Source organism: Rhincodon typus, chromosome 6 (genome assembly GCF_021869965.1).
Source record: "Rhincodon typus isolate 14 chromosome 6, sRhiTyp1.1, whole genome shotgun sequence".
NCBI lineage: Eukaryota > Metazoa > Chordata > Chondrichthyes > Orectolobiformes > Rhincodontidae > Rhincodon > Rhincodon typus.
In genome coordinates, this window is record NC_063337.1 from 31142911 (window position 1) to 31170437 (window position 27527).

The 27527-nt window shown below is 39.4% G+C and overlaps 1 protein-coding gene across 3 annotated transcripts in view; it reads left to right on the forward strand.

Moving 5' to 3' along the window:
- Positions 1 to 27527, forward strand: part of LOC109934435 (heat shock protein 105 kDa) — an 83704-nt gene that overhangs the window by 50681 nt on the left and 5496 nt on the right. For 2 of the 3 annotated variants that reach the window (XM_048598295.1, XM_048598298.1), the window contains 7 exons: positions 590 to 696; positions 898 to 1031; positions 7479 to 7678; positions 13516 to 13653; positions 18723 to 18863; positions 21951 to 22076; positions 25019 to 25126. In XM_048598295.1, the coding sequence (XP_048454252.1) occupies positions 590 to 696; positions 898 to 1031; positions 7479 to 7678; positions 13516 to 13653; positions 18723 to 18863; positions 21951 to 22076; positions 25019 to 25126 (954 nt within the window). The remainder of the gene's footprint in view (positions 1 to 589; positions 697 to 897; positions 1032 to 7478; positions 7679 to 13515; positions 13654 to 18722; positions 18864 to 21950; positions 22077 to 25018; positions 25127 to 27527) is intronic. The other variant, XM_048598297.1, reaches the window with a different exon arrangement.

The window sequence follows — 27527 nt, forward strand, 5'->3', positions numbered from 1 at the left end:
GATGAACACAGCAGGCCAAGCAGCATCAGAGGAGCAGGAAGGCTGACATTTCGGGCCTAGACCCTTTTTCTGAAGAAGGGTCTAGGCCCGAAACGTCAGCCTTCCTGCTCGGCCTGCTGTGTTCATCCAGCTCTACACCTTGTTATCTCACCTTCCAAAACTAGTCTAACTCCATGAAGATTGTGGAAGGACTGAAATGCTGACTTATGCTCTAGCAACACTGGGACAACAGCTCACAACCTGCCCTTTTTTCCAGTTCTGATGCAGTTTCTAGGTATCTGGAATGGAAGCAGTCTCCCCAGATTCATGCCCTGTCTACTATGTTCAATGCTTGCCAGTTCACACTTCAGCCTTCTATTGAACACGAAAATCTGATCCATTTGACTACTAATTTAAGACAACAATACTCAGTGAAACATGGTTGAAAATTTGCAAGTAGGAGCAAAGCCGTAGGGAAATAATTCTGGGGGCGAGGAGCCGAAAGTGTTGGCCCATCAGGCTGCCTATCTCCTATGTTTTAAAATTATATTGGATTTATGGAAGGATGTTCTAACATGTTATGTGATACTTTTTATTACTTTATTTATAGTGTGCAATACTTTCACCTGCTTTTAAAGTACGTGAATTCTCCATCATGGATGTACTACCATTCCCAATATCCTTAAAGTGGAGTTCAGAAGGAGATGAAGTAGAAGGGTAAGGATTCGATTTCCAGTTGACGACATTAAGTTTTTTAAATATGTTAATTTTTTGTTAATATTCTCAACAAGGGAACTAATTGTATAATGGTTTAGAATGCACAGGTTGCTATTATTTCTAAGCATTATCCCAGTTGTAAACGGCAATTGTTGATTTACTTGTACACTATTTTGAAATGCTGTTTTTATTATCTATTAGCAGTCATGAAGTATATTCCAGAGACCATCCAGTGCCCTTTTCAAAGGCCCTCACTTTCTACAGAGAAAATCCATTTGAACTAGAAGCTTTTTACAGCAATCCTCAAACCCTACCTTATTCTGAAGTAAAAATAGGTAAGCATATTTGTTATACAAATGTAAGTTTAATCTGTGCATTTTCTTGTGATTTAAGTAAAATTGAACTATCATTATAAGTCCCAAAAACAGAGACTGGGACCTTTGTTTATGCCTGTGAGTGCTGAGGCTAATTGTCATGTTACAATACAGTTCAAAGTCAACTTTGGTAAGCAGAAACCTTGGGCTGAATTTTGTCTGATTTCTGGTAGGTGTCAATTTTGACAAGTTTCACGGAGGGTTTCTGTCTGTGAGCTGCAACAACCGCTCTCACATTATCTTCCCAAACTCACCTCTACCAATACACTATGTATTGCTCATTGTATTCTCCCACTTGCCACAGTTGGGAATACTGGCCACTCCTGGGACCCACGGGATTCATTGTGCCAGTGCCATCTTTTAAAGCCTAGCCACGCACCTGGTCATGAACTGACAACCTACAGCTGCCCTGCATGGTTCTTGTCATTTGTCTCAGACATGTCAGACATGGAGAAACTGGCTGCTGCTTTGTTGCCAACAGGGACCTGGAGGTCCTGGTGGACAGTAGGTGTATGCAGTCTTTGCCCATGGACTATGCCCTGAGATATGGAACTGGTATCCAACAGAGGGCTGTAGCAAGGTGAAGTCACCAGATTTCTGCTCTGATTTTCATGTAGGGAATTGCTGCTGCCTGGGGCATGTGGGTGACAAGGGAAACTACATGTCAGTGAGCTTAAATGATGTAATAATGAAGATGTTAATGCATTTAAATTGGCCTCTTGCTGCTTACTAAGCAAAAGCTCGTCTCTCCTTTTTAATGCTTGTATGATAGACAGGATTTCAATATCACAATTTTACATGATTCCCCCAACTTTCTTGCCATTGCCCAGAATATTCAATGGCTGGGAAAATTTTGCCCTTTGTTTGCCTTTGCCTCTGGTTTGAATCTCATAAGAGTGTCAACTGTTATCTTCAGTAGTGGTTATGTAATAAAATATCCAGGAATATGTTAAACAGTTGGCAAACTTAAGCCTATTTATGAAATTAGCTGAAGCCAATTTGAAGTTAATTTGTTGTCTTTGTTGTTAAAAATAATTTGCCTGAGTCCTCACCTTAACAAAGGGACTGATGCGATACCCCATCCAGGGGTTTGAAAAAAACCATGTCGATGGTGTCAAACCACTTCAGAATCTTTTATAAGCTTGCATGAGATCACCTCTCACTCTTCTAAGCTCTAGAGTGAGTTATGGCTCAATTTACTCCATCTCTCATCATAGGTTTCTGGGATAAGAAAATCAATCGAATGAACCTCTGTACCATTTTGAAGGCTTCGATATCTTTGAGATATAGAAATCAAAACTCTGCCAATCATGCTAGATGTTGTTTCACTCGATCTTTGTAAAATTGTAGCATGAGTTCAGAATCCTTATACTCCAAACCCTTTGCAGTAGAAGATATTCAATTTTTGTTCCTAAATGTTTGCTGTATCTACCTGCATGCTAACTTTCAATGTCCATTTGTAGGACTATTCCACGTTTCTCCACACATGGACATTTTAATAGTTCTGTGCCTTTTCAAAAAAAAACTGCTTTTCTATTTCTGTTACCAAAGGACCTCATATATGCATACATTATATTCCAACTCCCACCTTTTGCCCACTCCTTTTTGGTTGTCTGTGACTGTTTGCAATCTCATTGTTCCCTTACATTCCAACCTAGCTATACATCATTAGCAAACTTGGATACATTTAATCTTTGATCTTATCATCTAAGTCGTGAATATGGACTGTGAATAGCTGGGATCCCATCACTGATCCATGTTGCACTCCACTGTTTTAATATGTCCTATACAGTGCCTATTGAGAAAATCAAAGAATCACTCTTGACTCAAACTGCATGTTTCTTCCAATGCTCACGTAAGGGAGCATGTTGACTGTACTCAACCAGGATGCATGTGGCAAAACCCACCTGGTGTTACATTTGATGCATGACTGGACAGACTTGCTAACAATCCTGAATTAACAACTAACTTGAGATAATCGGTCAAGCTCTCAAAATGTCTCATTCCTGTCAGTAACATATATTGTTATTCACTAATATGCTCATGTCTTGTGCAGGAGCGTAGGGGCTCTGTGGTTTCTCAATGGTAACTCTTGACCAATCAGCGCTCTTTCCTCTTTTGTAGTGCAAGTTCTGTGATTATTTGCAATGTGGCATTCTTGCATTTATTCTGATGAGCGCAAGAACAAGTTTGGATAACATATCTTCCTTTTTCAGCAATTATCCCAATCACTGTTTAGGTACAAGTTGCAGATTTCTAATCTGGTGCTATCCAAATGGGCAATATCTGTGGTCAGGCACCCACAGTACTTCTGGTTTTCCTTGTGGTGACATCTAGTGGCTCTGTATCAATCATTATTCATAGTACTTTTTGTTGCACTTTGTCCAGTTTGTGTACCCTGACTCCTGTTTTGGGTGGCAATTGGAAAATCATTTATCTGTTAAGATCGGTACAAGTGAAGGTGAGGTCTTTACTCATTTGTGGGATGACAGTGTTTGTGCATTAAGTTTATGTAATACTTTTCATCAGGACATCTGACAGTAACTGTGGCGCTAAAGTGAGTAACTTGTATTTGATTTCTGATTGTTTTGATCCCAACATGTGACCTCCCATAGTCTAGCAAATTCTTTGGTCCAGCAAAAACTGGTCCCAAAGCTGCTGTGTACAGGAGGTACAACCTGCATTTGAACTTTGCCCAACATTGCTACTTCATGGATCTAGTACTTCTGTGATATTTTTTGCAAATTTGGACCTACTACTTAGAGGTCCCTGGTAGCATAATCACATCTTGTTTTTCAACAATCATGAAATGGATTTTGTCACTCTCCTCTTTTTCAGTGCCTTAATACATTTTGCTATCTTTTCTGAACACTTTGTAAGCTTGAATATTAATTATTCAGTCCTCATGGTTTTAAGACATCGTTTTATTATTAATACTCTATGCATTTGCCTACTTGCATTCTAAACATCTTTGTATTTCTCACAGACCTTCTTAATCTGTTCCGAGTTCATATGGTGCTACCTTCTTACCTGATACACTCTCTCTCTCACTACCTTCTTGCACTTTATTCACTTTATTTCTCTTGTACTTAATTTAAATCCTCCCTGACTAGTGAACCTCCCACAAGGACTTCAGTCATTGCCCTGTGGAAGTGAAACTTGTCACTTTTGAATGTTTACTTCTGCCCCAAAACTGGTTGTGATACCCCCTAAAATACGAAGCGCTCCCTCCTGTACCATGCCTCAAGTCACAAATGAATCCTCCCTATCTTCCTGTTACTAATCTCATTAAGACATGGCACTGAGAGTAATCTAGAGGTTACTACCATTTTTGAGGTCCCACTTATTAACTACCTTCCTAGCTCCTGAAAATCTGACCATAGGTTGTCAGTTTCTTCCCGTGTAAAGGAGTGGCAGTGGCATTTACCACAACATGTTCCTTTAGAGTTCCAGGATGTGGCATATCAGAGCCTGGGCTTTTATGGCTTTTAATACCTTTAAGTTTCCCTAATACTTTTTTCTCTGCTTATCTTATGTCCTGTATTCTTATGAAGACAGATACAAAATATCTATTCAACATCTCTGCGATTTTCTCACTGATCATGTTAATCTATCCTGTCTCTGCCTCCTTATACAATTGTAAAAGACCTTACCATCCGTATTTGTATTCCTGGTAAATTCACTATCGTTGTTTTTTAAAATATATCTTAATTAACTTTTTGGTTACCCTTTGCTTGTTTCTAAAACTCTCCCAAACTTTCAAATTACTGTTAGTTGTCACACCATTACAAGTCTCTTTTCAATGTAAAAGTCACAGATGGAACTTTCTTGATTTTTGTTTTTAAAGAAATAGAACTTTGAAAATTTTGATTCATTTATTTTAAATAATTCCTGCTATTTATTTAAAGACAAACCTTTTAGTCTGTTTATCTAATCAAACTTCAGCTAGTTTTCCCCTCAGCTCATTTATTACAATTGTTTATTTGTCTCAAGTATGTCTCTGTCTCTGTCTCTTTCAAACTTAATCTGAAATTTTATTGTATTATCGTTGCTTGGTTTTCCCAGATGATCTTGTGCTATGAGATTACTAATTAACTCTGCCTCAAGCACAATACTAGATCTAAATAGCTTTGGTCTCTAGTTAGTTCCACAGGATATTGTTCTGGGAAACTACCGCAAAGAAATTCTATAAACTCACCTTCTAGACTACCATTGCCAGTTTGATTCCTCAGTTTATGGAAAGAATAAAGTCCCACCACCATTATAGCATTCCTTTGTTAACAGGTTGAACTATTTCTTGCCTAATGCTCTGTCCAATCGTATAATTGGCTTTAGGCAAAGTCCAATTAGATTGTAAGATAATAAATGTAATTTTGTTTGTGCAAAAAGGAAGGGAGACAGCAGGAAACCGCAGTGCAGTTAACCTGACATCTGTTGTAGGGAAAACATTCTAAGCTAAATGTTAGAAGCAGGTGGGACTTGAACCAGGCCTTCTGGCTCTGAGGAAGGGACGCAAAATAATGTCCACTCTGGGTGAAGGGGAACCAGTGGATATTCTGAATTTAGATTTCAAGAAGGCATTTGTTGCATCAAAGATTATTGTGCAAAGTAAAAGTGCATGCCATAAACGCATAGATTGAAGATGTTCACCTTGATTACTGCACTCAGGAGTGGGCAGAATTTCTTGAGGAATTCTGGAAAAGCTAAGCTTGTGTCTGCTGGAGTGTAGAAAAATAACTAGTGATTGATTGAAAAATATAAGATCCTGAGGGGCCTTCATGGGTTAGATGTGGAGAGAATAGTTTCTGTAATGGGAGAATGTAGAACTGAGGGTCACTATTGTAAAAGTTGCCATTTTAAAGCAGAGGTGAAGCAAATTTTGAGTGTTGTGAGTCCTTAGAACTCTGTTCCTGAAAGAGCAATTGATATAGAGTCTTTCAATAGTTATTATGGCAGGGGTGGATACGATCTTGTTAAGGAGGTGCAATGTTATTGGGAAGATGGGAACTTGGGTTTTAGATTGCAATCAGATCATCCATGACTTACTAAAAGAACTGATCACTGACTTCAGGAAGAAAGGGGGAGAATGCACACACACACACCCACCTCTCCTCTTCCCCATCCCGCTTGCCAAATCTGCATCAACCGAGCAGAGGTTAAGAGAATTGGGAGCATCAAGTTCCTACAACTGACAATAACTGACAATCTGTCCTGGATGTCCCACGTTAGATGCAACGGTCAAGAAGGCGCAACAATGCCTCTTCTTCCTTGGGCAGCTTAGGAAATTTGGCATGTCCATAAGGACCCTCACCAACTTCTAAGAATGCACCATAGAAAGCATACAATCTGGGTGCATAACGGCCTGGTATGGCAGCTGCTCTGCCCAGGACCATAAGAAACTACCGTGTGCACAGCCCAGGCCATCATGGAAGCCAACCTCCTATCCATGGAGGAAGAAGAAGGGTCTAGACCTGAAACGTCAGCTTTCCTGCTTTTCTGATGCTGCTTGGCCTGCTGTGTTCATCCAGCTCTACACCTTGTTATCTCCTATCCATGGACTCCATTTACACTTCTTGTTGCTGCAGAAAGGCTTCCAACATCATCAAAGACCCCTCCAACCCCAGTAAAGCTGTCCTCAACCTCTTCCGTCAGGTAGAAGATGCAGAAGCTTGAACACACTCACTAACAGGTTCAAGAACAGCTTCTTCCCTGCCTTTATTATCTGAACTCTCTAACTTCAGATAATGTTGAGGTTGTTAATGTTGATCTTGCTTCACGTACCTCCTGTGCAGTGTAACCTGTATGCCTCACTCTGGCTAAGTACCCTATGTACAGGTACATCCTTGCTTGCTATGATCTACCTGTACCACTCGTAAACAAAGCTTTTCACTGTACTTAGGTACACATGACTACAATAAATCAAATCAAAATAGTGGAGCAGGCTTGAGAGGTGGAATGTCTTGCTTTGGCTCCTTGTTGTGTTAGTAGAAAACTTCCATCAGCATTTTCTGACCTTTACTGATTCCAGTTCATGATCTTTTCCACCTAGATCGTTTCTTACCACTGTCATTTTCAGCAGTTGAAACTTGAATAACTCACAGGTGTTGGAGTGACTTTGTGGTGAGACACCTTTTTTGAAATGCATTCATCAAATCAGTTAACATTTTTTAAAAAAAAGAATAAAATATTCCTGTAAAATCTTTCAAAATTGGTTGACGAGCAAATGGTTCTGTTGGAAACATATATAGATAGGGGCATGGAGAAGTACGTTTTTTTTCTCCAATTGCACCAATGCAGAAATTTACTTAAAGGTGCTTTAAAAACCTTGATGTGAATCCTGTGGATGTACAGAATTTGCATGTTTTGTATATTTTCCTATTTAATTTTAAACCTCAATTTTGGTTACAGGACAGTTTATCATCCGGGATGTTCTACCACAAACAAATGGTGAAAAGTCCAAAGTGAAGGTAAACATCTGTGTCAACATTCATGGCATCTTCAGTGTTTCAACAGCGTCTATGACTGAGAAGGTAAAAGTTGAAGAGAATGCAGCTACTATGGAAACAGAGTCAGGTCCCTGTACACCTGACACAGTTGAAAACATTGAGGTAAGTTCTTTGGAATAATGTCATAAGTGTTAAATATTCTAAAACAAGTAATAAATTGTAATAGGTCGTTTATCAAAAATTATCTACAAACCACATTGCTCCAATAATGCTGAATACTTGTGTATCCTGAAATCTAAAATTAAGGTATAATACTTGTTGATATCCTATTTTCATATATTTCCAATTTTTGGAGTGGTTTTACAATTGCTGTTAAGAGACCCCTTACCATACAGATGATACAATCCATATTTTACAAACTTTTTATTAGTGTGTGTTTGATTTGCTGCCCATTTCTAATTGCCCTTTAGCAAGTCATGGTAAGCTACTTTTTTTCAACTGCTGCAATCCATCAGGTGCGGGTGCACTCATTGTGCTGTTAAGAAAGGAGTTCCCATCAATTTGACCCAGCAACAGTAAAGACAGAGCAATATTGCTTCAATCATTTGTATAACTTGGAGGGAAACTTTCAGGTGGTGGTGTTCCTATGAGTCTTCTATCCTTGTCCTTCAGTGTAGAGATCATGGATTTAAAAGGTGCTATTGAAGGAGGCACAGCAAGCTGCTGCAGTATTTCATATATGTAAAGTACACACTGCTGCCTCTGTGTATCGGTGATGGAGGGAGTGATTTGATTTAAGCTGTTTGACAGGATGCCAGTTAAGTGGACTGGAGTCTCTTGAGTGTTTTTGGAGCTCCACTCATCCAGGCAAGTGGAGACAATTCTCACGCTTCTCACTTATGCCTTGTAATTGTTAGAGACAGGGTTTAGTTACTCACCATGAAATTCTCAGCGTCTGACCTGACGTTTAAGTTAAAGTATTTAGATGACTTGAACATCTTGGTTATGAGTGCATGTAGCTCTGAAGCACTAGTCTTCAGTACCACTGCCAGGAAGTTGACAAGGCCTGCAGCCTTTGTTGCAACAGGACCTTCTGCCATTTCTTGATTAGCATGCAGAATTATTCAGATTGGTTGAAGATTGGCATCTGTGATGTTGACGACTTGGGCTGAGATAGATTTTCCACTAGGCACTTCTGGCTGAAGGTAATTGCAAATACAGAAGTCTTCTCCTTTCTACTGATGTGCTATTTTCTCCATCTTTGAATGTGGGAATATTTTAAAGAACTGTAACCTCCAGTTATCTGTTTAATTGTTCCCTACCATTTATGACTGGATAAAGCAAGACTGCAGAGTTTTTGATCTGGACTGTTGGTTGCGTGCTGTTTCTGCTGTTGATGTGTAAGTGTTACAGTATTGTAGTTTCACCAGGTTAACACTTCATTTGAAGTATGTCCTGGTGCTATTCCTGGCATTTTGTCCTTTTTACTTTAATGTGTGTTGATTCCTTGGCTTGATAGTAATGGTGGAGTAGGGATTTGCCAGGAACTGAGGTTACAGATGGTGGTTGAATGCAGTTCTGCTGTTGTTAATGGCTCATAATAGCTCACCAGCTTTGCTTTTGTCACTCTTCTGAATCTATCATGTTTTGCATCATAGTGCTACACATGATGCATGGTATCCTTTGTGTGAAGATAGGACTTTATCTTCACAAGAACAGTGCTATTCTCACCCCTGACCACACTCATGGACAGATGCCTTCGTGTGATGATGAGGTCTGATAGGTTTTTGCTCTTACTGGTTCTCTCACCATCTGCTGAATGTCCAATGCGACAGAGCCCTGGAGAAATTTCTATCAGTAGAGGTGTTACTGAGCCACTTGCAATGATGAACATTGAAATATGCCACCTAGAGTACATTGGCATAGAATGCCTTTGGCACCCTCTGTGCCTCCTCCATGTAGTTCAGCAAGCAGGATGTTTTCTTATCCATCCGAGACTTGATGCCACGAGATATGTAGGGGTCTAGAATAAATTTTGAGGTCTCCAGGGCAGTTCCCTCCTGTCTGTGTACTATTGTGCTGCCATCTCTGGTGGTTTGTCATGCTGTTTGGGCCAGGATATACTCAGATGGTAATGATAATATCTGAGACATTACCTGTAAGATACAGTTTAGTGAGTATTACAGTTTCAGGCTATTGCATGGCTAGTCTATGAGACAGCTCTTCCAGTGTTGTTAAGGGAGAGTTTGTATGGTTAACAGGACTGGATGTGCCATTGCAGTTTCCAATGTCTTGATGTCCTGTAGTCTGTCCAGTTTTTTGTTCCTTTTTGACTTTTCTATGACACTTTGGCACAATTTGAGCTGTTTGCTAAACTGAGAGGGCAAGAGTAAAGAGACCACTGCATTGTTATAGATCTAGACTCGCATGTAGGTTAAACCAGGTAAGAACTTCAGATTCCCTTTCCTAAAGGAAATTAGTGAACCAGTGGTTACAGCAATTGATAATTTCCTGGCAGCACAACTGAGACTAGCTCTCAAATCCAGATTTTTATTGGTTATTTAAATTTGTAAACAAAATTGAGTTTGTTTCACCAGCTATCATGGTAGACCTTGAACCCGTGACCTCAGGGCTTTGGTCTGAGTCTCTGAGTATTTCAATGGCATTATCACAATCTTCTCCCCATAAGTTTTGTTGTGATCCTAGTTACATGGATTGTAAGCTAGTTGTGGGCTTAAGTTCTAGAATATTTAATTTGACCTCAATCAAAAAGAATTATAGACAGAGTTGAGTGAGCCAATCTGAAAGTCTCCACTGCTAATTATCTACAAGAATGCACCAGGTATGATTATGCTTTCACAAGTGTCATAGAAATTATCAAGTTTATCTCATCAAGTATAAAATAATGATACTCAAAGGTAGTAGATCAGTTGATTCACATAGGGACTCCTGCTTGCATCTTCTGACTGATTAGGTGCATGAACCTGTTGTGTTACTACACACCTTGCTGCTGAAAGTTATGACTTATTGGCCCTTGCTGGCCACTAACCAGGAGTATGATCATGGCATTCTTGACTCCTAATTGGCTTGCTAATGCATGCACAGTACATTATCAGTCTTAGATTGATAACCTGATGTTAATAAATGATTGGTTTCTTAAGGGTGATGATTGTCCAGGTGATACCACTTTCTATTATTTACTGATGGGCTCCCTAAGATGTTGGTCATTGACAAGAACTCAGGGCGGAATCTTTATAGGAATCTGAGCAATGTAGGCTAGGGTGGGATTTGTGACAGAATCAGATGAGATGTCTGTTGAGGTCTGTCTCAATGTTGGGATCATCTTGCATTGTCTTTTATGCTTTCAGTAAACAGCCTGGCGAGTTTCTCACTAGGGAACAGTAAGTTGCAGTTAAGGGGATTATAGTTTGTTAAATGTCTTAAAGACCCAACTTGCCTCATTAATGTTCAGTTTGCCGCCTTATTGAATGCACCAATCAAGCTAGATGTCAAGAAATCTCAACATGGATCTGGCACATAGTGAATTAAGCGCGCTGTTCCGAAGGACCTCCCATGTCGGACAACGACATCAATGTCTCAGGCATTTTCCATGGGCTCTGGCCACTGTATCCTATGGCCAAACACATTGGCATCTGATATGTTCCAGTCTCTAAGCCAATCTCCAATCCTTTTACATGACACTTCTGTACTTCGTGCAGCACCTTGGACCATGTCAACAATTATCATTGTAGTACTGCTGCAAGGACATTCTGCACTCAGGAACACACACACACACACACACACACACACACACAGAGTTTATGGACTGGATAATGCTGCATCTCAGGATTATTCACTTGCTCTCAAGGTGCTTGTTCATACTTCTCCTACTTGGATGCTCACAGTATCATTTGCATTGCCTTTTTGTGCTTTTCTTTCTCAGCCAGAGTACCAGCCTTGTATTACTTATGTTTAGCTTTGCTGTTTAGCACAGACACATAAGCAGGAAGCTTGTCATGTTTAACAGCAGGTCAGCCACTCAGATTATAGCCAGATCCTCTTAACTTAAAAGGGTGAGGAGCTGAGTGTCGGGCAATCCACAACCTGTTTTGATTCTTTCTAAATTATTGTGGGCTGTTTTCCTCCTGCCATGAGAGAGAGGGGGGCTCATATTATGGGAGATTGCATTGTGTGGCACAGCTGTTACTTTTACTGCAGGTGGGAGGTTATCCAAGAAAGTGAGCAGGCAGCGTCGGAGGGCATACAGGGCTGGTGGTGTCGGATGGTGTTTGTGAATGGGCTGGGTGAGAGCAAGTGAGGGAAAATGTTGCAGGCAGTAGTGAGAGAGGTGGAGCATGAGCCTGGGTGGGAGATGGATGCAATGGCAGAGATAGAGGTTATGTTTCAGAAAGACAATGATGGCACTTAGCCTGTGGAGTAGAAAAGGACATTGACGTTCTTCCTACATTGCAGTTCATCCTACAGACGGCTGATTCTCCTCTAATCCGTGATAACCTTGGACCAAACAGACACAGTCTGGCGTTGTGGCTTCCACTGTTCCCTGGAAAAGTGTTCTGCGTTTGCACCACCTCCATCCAGTAGGCCTCCAAGTCTCATGCCCACAAAGTGAGGCGACAATTTCCCCCTGTCTGCCATATCTGTGGCAAATGTCGGGAAAATGCACCTTCAGACTGAGCGTGCTTGCTTGAGTGCACAACAAGCTTTTAGAGCTGGCACAGGCAATAGAGATGTTGACCTTTTGGCAAATATCTGCTTAGTGGTGTGTTGATCTGAGAACGGTGCATGTTAAGATGAGGTGGAAATTGACATGAGACATGTATCATGAATTACCAATCAAGCCCCATCAACAAGTTGGGTGAGAGAAGGTGAGAAAACCCACTGGGTCTCAGCAAAAATTCCCCCCAAATAAGTGATGCAACCTACATTTGGCCAAAAAGAACATAAGATTTAGCCCATTTTACCGTAGCTTTTCCCTGTTAGCTTACTGACTTTACGGGTCTTCATTCAGATAATGAGGCACCACCAAAGTTCTTTAATATCTGCTTAGAACATGACATTCAAATGATTAATATTGTCCCACATGTTTACTCGTTATGAAGATTATAATAATGATTTTGTTTAATGTGTGACGTTACAACAACTGCTGCTGCCTGCAAAAGTTAACTAAAATGTCACTTTCTCTATTCTCCAGAATGTGTATCACATCACCAAAAATTAAACCTTTGATTATTACATACTTTGGAAGAAAATTTTAGAAGTAGAGCTATGTCTCAAAACTAAAGCTGTTTCATTCCAGAAGGATTTTTGTAAATATTTGTCTTGCCACCTGGGGAGACAGTGGAATTGTGGGATTGTCACTGGACTAGTACTGGCTAATGCTTTTGGGACATTGGTTTCAATCCCAATTTTGCACATGTTGAAGAAGCTATGCAGCCAGATTTTTGCCATGCATTCTGAGTTGCAGCAGTCCAAATTCTGCCCCTAATCCTAGATTCAGCCATTGTTGGGGGCACCTTGCCAGCACCTACCCTGTCAAGTAAGCATAGAACTTTGTTCCTGTATAATCATTTCCCATTCATTTAAACTCCAACAAGTATGAGGCTTACCTGCTCATCCTTTTTTTTCAAAAGATAAACTCTTAATCCCAGAAATTAGCATTGTGAACCTTCTTTGAACTTCCTCCATATACTATATAAACACTTGCAGAAGTGACACAATAGCCAGAAGAAATCAAACAATAATTAACCTAACAGTAATTCGTGATCCCTTTAAGTAATGCAGGTGGTTTGAAGAAGTGCTGTAAGTCTGTTTTTTGTGGAGTCTGTCTTCAATTGTCTATAGTTAAGAGATGATATTCGCTACAGGATTGAACGCCAAAATGTCACTGATGTTTCTGTTTCATTCTTAAGTGAGGGCAGTATATATAGTTTGGCCTAGTTCAGTCTGCACCTTTTTTCCTGTGTTTCACTTTATTTCAGAACAAGAATCAGGTAGACTTTGGTACGACTGAAGTTAAGCCACAAGTACAATTAGATGGTCAAGAATCTCCACAATCTCCTTCCCCCGAAATGGAGCAAGAAGAAAATAAAGCTGGAAATGCTGAAACAACCTGCAAAGTAAATGATCACTATTATACTTATTTATCAATGTCCTTACAGAATATGGTTGTATTCATATATTCATTTCACTAACAGCTCAAATAGTTTAAACTTAGCTTATCTATAATATTTAATTCTTCATGCGTTTGCACCTTTTCTCTATGATATAGGGCTTCTAATTTGTCAACATGTAATTTCCAGTATATTTGGGGTATTCTAGTTCTTTTATATACTTTTATGCATGCAAATGAAAAATGATTATCATAGTGAAACATCTAATCCCAAATGCAGTCCGGCATTGTATTGCAAAGCCATTTGGCATAATCTGATTTTATTTTCATCTCCTTTCTGACTGCTAAGAAGTAGCATATATGCCTTTGTGCCTTTCTTTGTCTTTAAAGTTGCAAAATGCTTTATGGCATGTGGGCTAGCATAAACTGGGATTTTGAGGTTTAATAGTCACATCAATTGTAAAAAAGTTCAGAGGGCTTAATTAGGAACCAAAATGAAAATCTATTGATGGAATGCCTGGCTTAGGTACTGAATGAGTACTTTGGATTGGTGTTCACCAAAGAAGGTGACTTTTCCAAAGCTATAGTGGACAAGGACATTGCTGACACAAAAAACAAAGTTTCTGGAAAAGCTCAGCAGGTCTGGCAGCATCTGTGGAGGAGAAAACAGAGTTAACGTTTCGGGTCCGGTGACCCTTCCTCAGCATCTGCAGTTCCTTTGGTTTTTATTTAGGACATTGCTGAACTACTAGATGAGGAAAAATAAAAAGTAGGGACTAGAAAAGCTGGGAATGCTTAAAATGGATGAAGTCATCATCATAACAGCATCTCCTAAGTTTCTAAGGGAAGTAAGGATAGAGTTTGCAGAGACACTTGCCTGTCTTCCATAGATTCAGGATTTCTCTGGTCTTTTTGCTGTGGCATTATCCATGAGGGTGTTCATGCTCCATCTGCCAATGGTAACCAATTTCAACTTGACTTTTTCATCTTTACCAAAGCCTACTGAGGTGAATTTGAACACAAATTCCATGATGACCACTGCTGTTTCATTTTACTGTGCCAAAGTCAGACAAACTAATCATTCTTGGTGACTTCAGTGCAAGACTTAGTGCACACCTCCAGCTGTGGGAAGGAGGTAATAAGAAAAACCTGATTTGTAAAACCAGTAGTTTCCTCTTGCCAAAGTTGTGTGCTAAGAATGAGTTATTAATGACCAACAAGATTAATTGCAACAAGGTGTTTTCGATGCACCCTCTTTCTATGATTTCCTAATGAACTGGATCATCAGTAAGCGGAGGGAAAAATAGAATGTGCATAAACAGTGATGATTGCTGAACTGACCACTGCCTGAGATTTCAGTGTTTAAGTTTGATCTGTGGGTCTAGCTGACCCAAGACATGAACCTTAGAAGTGTCCCAAGGTTCAAACAGGCAGTCGTGAAGGAATTTTTCTCGGAAAGTATAGAGTTCTTTGTCTCCACTGAATATGAACACCCACCTTATTGAGGATGACTGGGTGATCTTTTGGGATATAGTGTACTCCACTATTTATTTTTATCTTTTGTAAACATTAGGATTGGCTCAATGAATATAATGAGGTATCCAGAAACACCTGGAGCAGAAACATTGCTTTCACATGGTTTACCTTTGGAAATCCATCACTATCAAATTACGATGCTTAGCAAGACACCCTCAGGACTGTCCAGTGCATGCCTAGAGATACAAGATATTTGGCTGAATCATTAAGCAAAGGAGCATCAGTTGTAGACAGACCACGAAAACTAGAAGATATTCTACAATGCTGTCAAGTTTGCTTAAGCTTCAGTCTACAGGTTCAATACCAGTTTTCAGTGCTGATGGGTCAACACTAGTCACAGGGGGGAGAAAAGGAACTCTAGAAATATGAGTAAAGTACTTTAAACACACCATCAGTTGGCCTTCATTCATTAATAAAGAAGCAATCAACAACTGCTCTTTTGATGATAAGCTGTTAGAAATGACAAATGCAATCAAACTCCCATCCAGCAACAAAACCCAGGAGTTGATGCATTTGGATAGCTCCAGGAGAAAAGCCAAAAACAGAAAATTGAACATATACCTCCATCTTGTTTGTTGACCTCAACAGGGTCTTTGACACAGACAGCCAATAGGGTCCTTTGGAAATTTATCTGCCAACAGAAAATCATAATTGTTTGACAGTTCCATGACGGTATGTTTGAGTATGACCTGGATGATGGTGAATCCTCTAACCCACTCCCATTCATTCATGCAGTTGAACAGGCCACCTGCCAACACTGCTCCTCTTTAGCATGAATCTACCTTCAGTAATTTTCCATGATTAATCAATATTAGATGAATGGGAAGCCATATAGAAACAATTTGCAGGGTTTAGGGGCAAAGGAAGGAGATTGGCACTAAATTAAAATAGTCAGAGACCAGTTGTCACAACACAGAATGGTCTTCTTCTGCATTGGAGCAATTCTATGATTCTGTGCTCAAGTTCCAAGTAAAACTAAGGTCTCCTAGGACATTGTAATTTCCTGTTTGCCGATGATTGTCTACTAGCTACCACTTCAGAGTTGGACCATGCAATGTAGTATGGACTTGTTCTCTGATGCATGCAGTAACTTATGCCTTATGAATAGCACAGGATGTATTGGGTATTCCAAAGAAGCCCTATTGCGGGTCCGAATTCTTAGTCTATGTCCAGAACTAGTTGGCAGTGGATAAGTTTGTTTATCACAGCAGCGCGCTCAATCTTTCTATATTGACAAGACATGCAAGAATTTTAAAGAGAAGTAGATCCTCCTATTAACTGAAGTCTTTTACGCAAGAGTCATGCTTACCCTGTTCTATGCATGACACTATGCCAAAAGCTTTGACTTAAGCTACCTTCAGAAACCCCTGAAGATCAAATGATAGATGATAATACCAAACACTGAAGTGTTAGATCAAGCTGATATACTAAGGACACATGACATAGTTACACATTCTCAACAAGTACCACATGGTTTTTTTTTTAGAGAATTGTAGTCCTTGAGATGAAAAGAGTAGCAGCAGCGCAAATACAAAGTACTTTAAGCGATGGTAGTCTCCTTCTTAAAACGGAAGGTGATATATGTTGGAGCTTTGCAAGTGTCACTATCAGGACCTCTGCTGTTTCTGATATCCATGACTAAATTGGACTTCGTGGTATAGGGCACAATTTTGAATCTTGAAGATGGCATGAAGGCAGAGTACAAAACACAAGGAGTTATGCTAAACAGACGTAAAACAGTAGACTGGCTTCAGCATCTTGTCTATAATCCTGTGTTTAGGAAAGTCACATACCTTTTGAATAGTTAAGATAGAGAAACTGTTTCCAGTGACAGAAAATTAGATAACCAGAAGGCACAGCTGTAAGGTGATTGGCAAAAGATCTAGAGATCATGTGAGAAAGAGAGCTTTCATACAATAAGTAAATACTGCCTAAGAGTGCTAACCTGATTGCTGTTTGAAAAGCCAAAACAAAATTGATAGTCTTTTTCTGTGTTGTATTATTCCTTACGTCAAGTTACTATTTTCAAAATAATGAGTTTTTTGTTTCAGCAAAGAAGTGGCAACCATTTTGTCAAAGCAAAGCCCCAATCAAAAAGAGCAGTCAAAATAACTGACCATTATCCTGATGGAGGGATGAATGCCAGCCAAGATAATTCCTGGTCCTCTTAAAATAGGAACTCCGGTTATGTCATCTTACCTGCAAACTGGCACATCCACATGTAGCAAACCTCAAAGCAATAGCCTAAATTGTGCTCAATAGTAGCTTGAATTTCTCATTTGAGACAGAAGTGCAATCAATTGGGTCAGACAGTTTGATTCACTTCCCATGTGGTCACTGCCTTTATTTCTCTTCTTCCTTTTTAATGTGCTGTTGTTTTGATCTCTTTTTTTGTCTTTCCAAAGTTCCAAAACAATGCATCAACTTATAAAGCAGTAATTACTGCTCCTAGAATTAGAGGAAATCAGCTCCAACACTTCATCAAAAGGAGCAGCTCTTACAGCTGCAACTTTTTCCTGTCTTCCATCTTGGATTACCAAAATCCATTTGGTGTGCTTGCCTTTATTGGTCAGTGCATTGAATATAGGAGTTGAGAGGTTATGTTGAGACAGTACAGGATGTTGGTTAGGCCACTTTTGGAATACTGCATGCAATTCTGGCCTCCCTGCTACAGGAAGGATATTGTGAAACTTGAAAGGGTTCAGAAAAGTTTTACAAGGATTTTGCCAGGATTGGAGGGTTTGAGCTACAGGGAGAACTGAATAGGCTGGGGCTATTTTCCCTAAGGCTGAGGGGTGATCTTACAGAGGTTTATAAAATCATGAGGGGCATGGATAGGATGAATAGCCAAGGTCTTTTTCCCGGAGTGGGGAGTCCACAACTAGAGGGCATAGGTTTAAGGTGAGAGGGAAAAGATTCAAAAGGGACCTAAAGGGCAACTTTTTCACCCAGAGGGTGGTGCATATATGTAATGAGCTACCAGAGGAAGTGGTGGAGGCTGGTACAATTACAACATTGAAAAGGCATCTGAATGGGTATATGAATAGGAAGGGTTTAGAGGGACATGGGTCAAATGCTGGCAAATGGAACTAGATTAATTTAGGATATTTGGTTGGCATGGACAAGTTAGACTGAAGGGTCTGTTTCCATGCTGTATAACTCTAGGAGTTAGGAAAACCTAGTTATTATTTGTTGTTTTACTGATTTATTTCAGGGTCTTAAAGTAGTTTGTTTAATATTTTGTGCACCTGTTCTTTCATGGGATGAATTATGTTTGCCTACCAATTTAATCATATTCTTAAGTGTTTCCATGTACAGCCTTCTCTAAAGTGGCTTTTATAAAAGGTCACTTTTCAAAAACTTAATCCCAATCTGAAAGGTAAATTAATGGCTAGGTTGTTGTGAAAGTTTAAAAAAAATTCCTAGCAAGATATTTTTGGAGGTATGGTAGGAGATGGAGACTGGTAGAATATATAATGGTTATAAAGATGTTGTAACTGCTGTATTTCATTTCACTTGTTTTGGATTTTGTACCCACAGTCCAATACTGAAAAGAAAACCGATCAGCCTCCTGATCCAAAAAAGCCAAAAATTAAGTTGAAGACTATTAATCTTCCAGTTGAAACTAAACTGGTATGGCAGTTTGGGAAAGATTTGCTTGACATGTTTTATGAAAAAGAGGTAAGTAATATGTGGGAATCATCCAATCACTGCCTCTTTATTTAAGGGAAGTAACTCAAAGATGTAATACAAAAATTGAAAGAAGCTAAAAATATTATACTCAACACAGATTCTAAACCCTATTAAATTGCTGAAGAAATAACAAATAGGAAAGGTGACGTTTCGGGTCGAGACTCTTCTTCAGAAGAAGGGTCTCGACCTGAAACGTCAGCTTTCCTGCTCCTCTGATGTTGCTTGGCCTGCTGTGTTCATCCAGCTCTACACCATGTTATCTCAGATTCTCCAGCATCAGCAGTTCCTACTATCTCTGTAACAAATAGGAAAGGCAATTTTTTTGGATCTCCAAAGAGCCTGTTTACAGCATCGTACCCGTATGAGTGAGTTCAGAACAAGGTGAATCAAGGGACATGAAGGACTCAATAGCATATTAGCTAAAAACAGTCTTAAGGTTTAAAGATAATCACAAGGATCGTTGCTTAGGCTAGTGCTTTTCTTCAGTTTATACAAACAATTTTGATAAATTTGTGAATGGTTGTAAGTTGGAGCAGTAGAACATAGAAATCTTGCAACAAAGTAGATGATACGCTATTTTACAACTTTATTATATTTTACAATTGATGAGTAATCTTCAGTATAGTTCGGTGTGAAGTAGTATAGCTTAGTACGATGAATGAGACCATGTATGCCTTGGAAAATATGTCCCTGAAATTTACAGGATTGCATATTTGAAGTAGGTAACGAAGGATTTATGGGCAACAAATCTGGAGTACAGGTTTTCCAAACATCCTGCAATTTTTATTTGTAGGATGCTTTTAAGACTACTGCAGTTCGAAGAGTTCATTTACAGATTTCCTCAAAGTTTCTAACATTCTAATTTCCTTTCTTTATTTGGCCAGGAAGACTATAGGATTTGCTTGCTTGCTTTTTCTCAAATTGCACAAAATACCGCAGTGCAAATTAAAAAGCATCTAAGAATCTTGAATAAGTATCAAGAGGGCAAATTTCTATTGAAATGCATCATTTTGAGGTGTACATCCTGGCTGTGTATAGGGATTTGTGTACAAAGTCCAGGTAATAAAGATTTTCAATCTAAATCAATTCTGTTTATAACTGTGGCTGCAACCTTTAAAGCCACAACATTGTCTTGAATTGTTCACACGGTCCAGTTTCTGTCTTTTTTTTTTAATTCATTTACCATTTGTGGGCATTGCTGGCTACGTTGACATATCTGTTTGTTTCTCTTCCCAATCATGAGAGTTTGGCCTTTTTTTTTGATGAGTCATACAACTTAGTTTAGACTTCCTTGGCTTTAGAGTTCCTGGAATGGAGTTCCTAACTGAAACCCTTGCACTGAAAAAACTATTACCTACATGTTCCAAACTATTTCCTTTCTTCAGGATAAAATTGTTCTTGCATCTGCTTCAAACAGAACTGCTGCAAACTAAAAATCAAAAGCTTTCCAAGCTTTGGGATTTTTCCTGAGCAAAATTAAATATTCCTGATACAAATATTTTGAAAGTAAGCTAATGCTTTTTACTCTGTCCAATCGTAAAACTCTTGCATTCAAACAAATTCCGGTTACAGGTTTAAAACACACACACTCATACAGGTGTAAAAAAAACTGGTTCCAGATAATGATTACTTAATCATTAAACCCCCTTATATGCACCAAACAAATCCTACATATTTCAAAATCAAAATGAACACACACCTTACATCAAACCTCTTCCAGCCTGAAAAATACACACTAACATTGCTCTCTGTTTTTAATCCATTGATGTTATAAAATTGGCTGATGGATAGGAAACAAAGTAATGGCTAATGGGTATTTTCTTGGCTGGAAGAATGTTTTTAGTGGAGCTCCCCAGTATCAGTACGGAAAATATTTTTGCTTTTCCTGATATTTAGGGCCCAATTTCAAAGTTTATATATAACACAGGATTTGAGAGAATTGTGAATTGAGAAGTACAATGTAGAATATAGTAATTGTAATGAGGTCAGCCAGGTGGATCTCATAGACTATGTATTCCCTGATTTGGGGATGTTAACCTGATCCAATCAGGGAACCCTGGCTGACAGATATAAACAGGAATGTCAGATGCTCTGGTCAATCTGAGAGCTGGCTGTGAGGAATCCGGAGGGTCAATTACTATGCGCATGTAAATAATGAGTGACTTGGTGATGGGATACCGGCCTCTGTGGAGTTATTTCATGGAACTTAAAAAGGACAAATGGTAATTTGGTGGAGTAGGCAGGTAAGTAACACATGAAGCTCCTTGCAAAGAAGTGTGACTGCCTGAAAGTTGGCAGGGGACAGGTCCAGTTGAGAGTACTGGATGATTATTTAAATAGAAACATTATTTAAATAGAAATAATGCTTCAGGTTACAAGGAACTACCGGGAGATTGGCACTAAGTTAAAATGCCAGACATAGTGAGCTGAATAGCCTCCTTCCGCATCGTAGCAATTCTGTGATTCTGAATGGTATTGAACATTATACAATTATCAACAAACATCCCCAGTTCAGATCTTATGATAGAGGAAAGGTCATCGTTGCAGCTTAGAACATTCCCCTGATGATTTTCTGCAGCATTTTCTTTCCACTTTTTTTTTGTTTTTTAATAATATGGCAGATGCATTTCTATGTATAGGTAGAAGCCTTGGATTTAGAGAATTTTGAATAATTATGATGAATGGATCTGCAAATTCCTCACTTTCTTTAGCAGGATTTTTAACAAGAATTTGTAGGTCACAATCATTGATATTTAATTCAGCTTGTAGTAAAAGGTTAGCCACATGCATTTCCATTGCGATCACCTTAATAAAAGCTTCTCTGCATTACTTAGTTGCACATGTAGCTGAGAGTCGGCTGAATTCCTTGGTCTCAAAGGTGCAGAGAAAAGAACACAAAATCTTGTCTTATCTATGTGGAAGGAATACTTTATGTTCTACAGTACTTTACTAACCTGATGAAGGAATTAATTTTCTGTGTATTTTGTTTGGACCAATTTGCTTATTTTTTTCAATCGTCAGAACAATTACCCACAGCAGCTGTCAGCCACATTCACCATATTTCTTTCAAAACAGGGTGATATGATCATGCAGGACAAGTTGGAAAAGGAGCGAAGTCATGCCAAAAATGCAGTGGAAGAGTATATATATGACTTCAGAGAGAAACTGTGTGGGCCTTTTGAAAAATTCATCAGTACTAAGGTTAGTTTAGTGTTCTATCCAAGATGCCAAATCGATGTGTTATGATCAGACAGGATCTGGTCAAACTGAACTGGGAACAGCTACGTGTAGAAAAATCTACATCAGAGCAGAGGGAGCCTTTCAGAAAGGGAACATTGAAAGTGCAGAGTTCTGAAGAAGTCATGCCAGGCTCAAAATGCTAATTCTGTTTCAATCGTTGCCAAGCCTGCTGAGTTTCTACTGTGTTCTGCATTCGTAACGAGTTCTATTCGTTGGCAGCTAATCACTGGGAGCATGAATTTAGATCATAAATCATAGAATCCCCACAGTGTGGAAACAGGCCCTTCGGCCCAACAAGTCCACACCAACTCTCAGAACATCCCACCCAGACCCACCCTCCCTAATCTACACCTCCCTGAACACTATGGGCAATTTAGCATGGCCAATCCACTTATCCTGCACATCTTTGGACTGTGGGAGGAAACCGGAGCGCCCGGAGGAAACCCACACAGACACAGGGAGAATGTGCAAACTCCACTGAGTCGCCCAAGAGTGGAATTGAACCCAGGTTCCTGGCGCAACAGTGAGGCAACAGTGCTAACCACTGAGCCACCGTGCCGCTCTTATTTACACCTTTTAATTTAAACTTTATTACCTGGATTTTTGCCGGGCTAAAAAAAGCATGAGGGTTTCAATTCCAGGATTCCTGACCCTGGTCCTGGGGTTTCTAATTTTCACCAGGGCATTTTAAGGATGTGGACTAGTTTGAATTATAAGCCTGCATCCTGCACTGTTGACTTAGCCAGCTTCATTGCAGAGAAAGGAGTATTCTAGTCATAATTTTCAAAGTGTCATGGAAGCTTTTCAAAGATTATAGAATCCCTACAGTGTGGAACGGACCATTCAGCCCAACAAGACCACACTGACTCTCTAAAGAGTCACCCAAAAAGTGCTTTGAGTCAAGCTGCATTCTCCCTACAGTTCAGATGTGTGAATAGAGTTGAATGCCAAGCCAAGTGTGTGGCAAGGGTTGGTTTACATGCGCAACACGTTGTATTCCAGCTGGGACAAGCCTCAATGCCCTGGGGCTAAGCCTGTTAAACGATCCACCTCAGCACCCAGCATTCCCACCGACTGCCTCCAACCCCTTTCCGAAATCGGCTCGCCCAACTACAGTCCCTCCAAAGCCCAGCAATGAAGCTTATGCTTTTATAGTCACTTTCTTCCAATGGGTATCCAACAAAGATGGGAATTTTCCAAATGCCCACTACCCATCTTGAGGTTGAAGATTAGGTATCTATTGCACCCATAAAAGCTTGGATACCGCTGCATTGGCTTTGAGATCGACATACTAAATTGTATTAACATAATCACCATTTTTGTTTTCTTCTTCATTTGGTGGGATTTTGCGGTTTTATATTATGATACCAGTAACAATAATAAGAGCACTCAAATCCCAGTGGCAATAATTTCTTTCTATCTAATTTACTTGGACCTCATTGTGATGTTGAATATTCCTATTGAATTTCCTTTGGAACCACTCTTTAAGGACAACCCCAATTTCATCAATCTATCCACGTAACTGAAGTCCTTTATCTCTGAAACCTTTCTTTTAAATCTGTTTTGCACCATCGTTAAAGCTTTCACATTTTTCCTAAAGGTAGGGTGCTCAAATTTGAACAAATTTCAGTTAAGGCCAAACGAGTATTTTGTTGAGCATTAAACATTCTTCACTTCATGTTTCATTTTTCTATTCCTGCACCATTTGTGGGATTTGATCGTTATACTTCATATTGTATCTCCTTGTTCTAAATGCCAAAATATATCACTTCACACTGCTCCATTAATCTGCATCTGCCAAGACTACACCAATTCCAATATCATATCGATTTATTAGTAGCTATATCTTCATGAAATTTATCACACTCCTCCAAACCTTTCACTACACTTCAAAGTTTTGAGGCCTATATACCTAATTCAAGATTATTGATGTGAATGAAGAAAGTAGTGGTCCTTGTACCATCTATTCACATGCACTGATTAGCTTTTCACCACTACCTACTTGTCTTTCAGTCAACTCCGTTTTGTATCTATATAGTCACGGTCCCTTTGACACTGTAAGAGCTAAATAAGGATTCCAATGAGTACTGTAGAATTAAAAGACCAGAATTCCCAAAATGAATCCGGTTCACCATGAACAGCAGGAATCTTCCAGAAAGGCCTTGGAATCGAATAAAGGATTACCTGGTTAGGAGATGGAAGGGGATGGGTGGATAAAATCAACAAAGAATGAAGCAAACAGTACCAGAGTCAGCCAGACTAGGACAAGTTGAGAGGCTTTTCTTGGGTGAATGAAGATACCCAAGAATGGAAGCATCTGTTTATTATACGATTATGCACTGACAAGTTTGGAATTCGAGTAACAGAATGACTCTAAAGATATACATAAGAGATAAACTTCTTGTATTCAGGCAAAGTTTATTCTAGCTAAACTAGAGTGAACTCTCCCTGCATGTACTTAATAAACAATTATAAACCTATACTCAGATTCCACTGGTTGATCTGGTTACCACAACAATGTCAACTTCAGTCTTCTCTCCTTTTCCCAAATAGAAATGAAATAGTTTATTAAATTACAAACCAACACAGACATCTTTATTACCCTATCTAATGTACTCATATTTCATACTCCTAGGAAATATTTCAAGGTTTTTCCCATTAAAAGCTCAAACTTGGCAAAAGGTGAAATTAACATAACTGTTTATTTTGGGGCTGTCTCGCTTTAATAATTTGAAATTAGTATAAAACAAAGTTATGGAAAAATCCTAATTATTTTTCAAAATTGGATAGCTGAATCTAGTGTTACATCTTGTTTGCATGATGAGTTGTATGGTGGGGAAATGTGAATTGGACATGTGATACTGTATTGTTTTTGCATGAAACAAGCTATTTGTGAATTGCAGGATCAGAAACGATTTTCAGTATTGTTGTCTGAGACAGAAAATTGGTTATATGAAGATGGAGAAGACCAAGCTAAACAAGTATATGTTGACAAGTTGTCAGAGTTAAAAGTAAGTACCAAAATTATTTTTAGATGGATTTATTAGTAGCTATTTTTTTCTTTATAACATTGGTACAAAAAACAAATAATTAGTCCCAGTATTCATTTTGATGTACAACCTCAACTAGGTCAACTCAGGGGTGCTAGGATTGGTCTGTGCGTATCAATCAACACTGACAATATCCAATGACATTTGCAAAAATGCTGTGCTGTTAAGGTCTTTTACTTCTCCAGAAAAGTGTGAGTCTGGGGTTTGCAACGTGAACACTGTCCCACTACCATCCTTACAAATACCATCTTACTTGATATTAAGAGGCGTAGCACTGGCACTTAGTACCTTTTGAAAATGGCTTCCAAAAAAAGCCATGAAGACAGTTACCAGTGCTTACAATGACCTGGAACACAATGTTGACACACTGGCCTTTCATTCTAAGTTACAACATTTGCTGAATCACTGCTTTGCAACAGACAATTGAGTCTGCCTAGGCAAAGGAAATAAAACACATGGAGAGGATAAGACAACAGATTACTGCAGAGCTCATGCTAACCCAGCCCTGTTCAGCATACATAATAATGACTTGCAAATTTGTCTATGCTGTGGTGTCTGCTGTGCTATCTGAGTTCTTTCCTTCTCTATTCTGGACCAGACCCTTAATGGACATATTACAAAGTTGATGGACTAATGCAGTATATGGCAACTCAACAAAATTTTCCGAACTAAATCAGGTGTATTCTTGCTCCAGAATATGAGTGCCAAAAAAGAATTGTTTTAGGCTTTGGCTATTCATACAAATATGCATCATCCCAACCCAGTATAGTTGAATGCCTTGATGCCCCTGGAAGGTTAGTATCTTTTTTAAAAAAAAAGCAGCAAAGGTCAAAACTCAAAAAAAGAGTTACTGCCTGGGACACTGCTTTCACAACTTCTGGACCTCAGCACTTACCCTGTCATGCTCTGCAGCAGAATATTGTGCACCTATCTGGCAAAAGTTAGCACATACATGAACAACCTGTTGAATGCAAAAAAGCTGTTCCAGTACAGATACAATATTGGCATTTACCCAAAAAATGGAAAATTGCCCAGCTGTGTCCTGCCCAAAGAGCAGGATAGATCTAACCTGACTAATCATCACCCTGTCAGTTTACTCTTGGTCATCAACACACTGATGGAAGAAGTTATCAGCAGAACCACGAAGTGGCATTTGCTGAACAATAACCTGATTACCTGTCCTCAGTTGGAGTTTGAGGGTCACACAGTTTCTGACTTCATTATAGCCTTGCTGCAAATATGAGCTAAAGAGCTGAACTCCAGGTGAGAGTGACTGCCCTTGGCATCAAAGATACAGTTGACAAAGGTATGACATCAAGGTTCTGAGGAAGGGTCACCAGACCCGAAACATTAACTGTTTTCTCCTTCACAGATGCTGCCAGACCTGCTGAGTTTTCAAAGCAGCTTTGTTTTTGTTCGTGACATCAAGGAACCTTAGCAAAACTGGAATCAATGGGAATCGAGAGAAAACTCCCACTGGCTAGAGTCCTAGCTCAGAAGGAAGGGTCACTCGACCTGAAACATTAATTCTGATTTCTCTCCACAGATGCTACCAGACCTACTGAGCTTTTCCAGCAATTTCTGTTTTTTGTTTGTGCAAAATATCCTGAACTGTTTTGGAGTATTCTTGGAGAATTTGCAGTTAGTTCTGAGTGTTGCCACTACCTTACAGGGAGGAGAGAAGATTAAGTTGTCCTTACAAATGCTGCAACATCAGCAATGGCAATGCCTCTGGGTCTGCAGCACAGCAGGGAAATAGAGGCTGCAGAGAGGGTAAGCTGTGTGCCATGCCCATAGCAAATTATAGCTAAATTCCTTCATGCTTTGATAGTTGGCAGATTGGTCAATACAACCAACATGTCTGTGCAAACCCATAAATGCTTACCTATATACCTCCCATTGTGGGTGTTTATTGGGGTCCTCTGCAACAGAACTCCTCAAGTGATCTGTCAAACTATACATGTATGCACTGCAACCATGTGCTGATTCCAACTCTCTGTAGTAACCTCCAAGGTATGTACAGTATCTGAGCCAGTGGCTGGGAGTGTCAGATCTGGTAACCAGGCCTTTTCATCTGTGTCATACTGTTCTCTCTTCTTCATTGGACTAATGTGGCTGAAGAGGTGATAATTTTTGGGTGTCTGAAAACACTGAATCATATCAAAATACAAAAGCGCTGATGTGTAGGATGGTATGTCGGGTGCGAAGCGGTCCATGTTTACTGATCATGTTAGATAGCAGAATCAGGATGAATAAGCTGATGAGGATTACTACTGAAACAACACTAGTTTTTTCTGCTCTGAATTCTCAGTTACTTGGATACCAAGGGCTCCCTCCCAGTTGGACCCCAATCCTGAAAGCT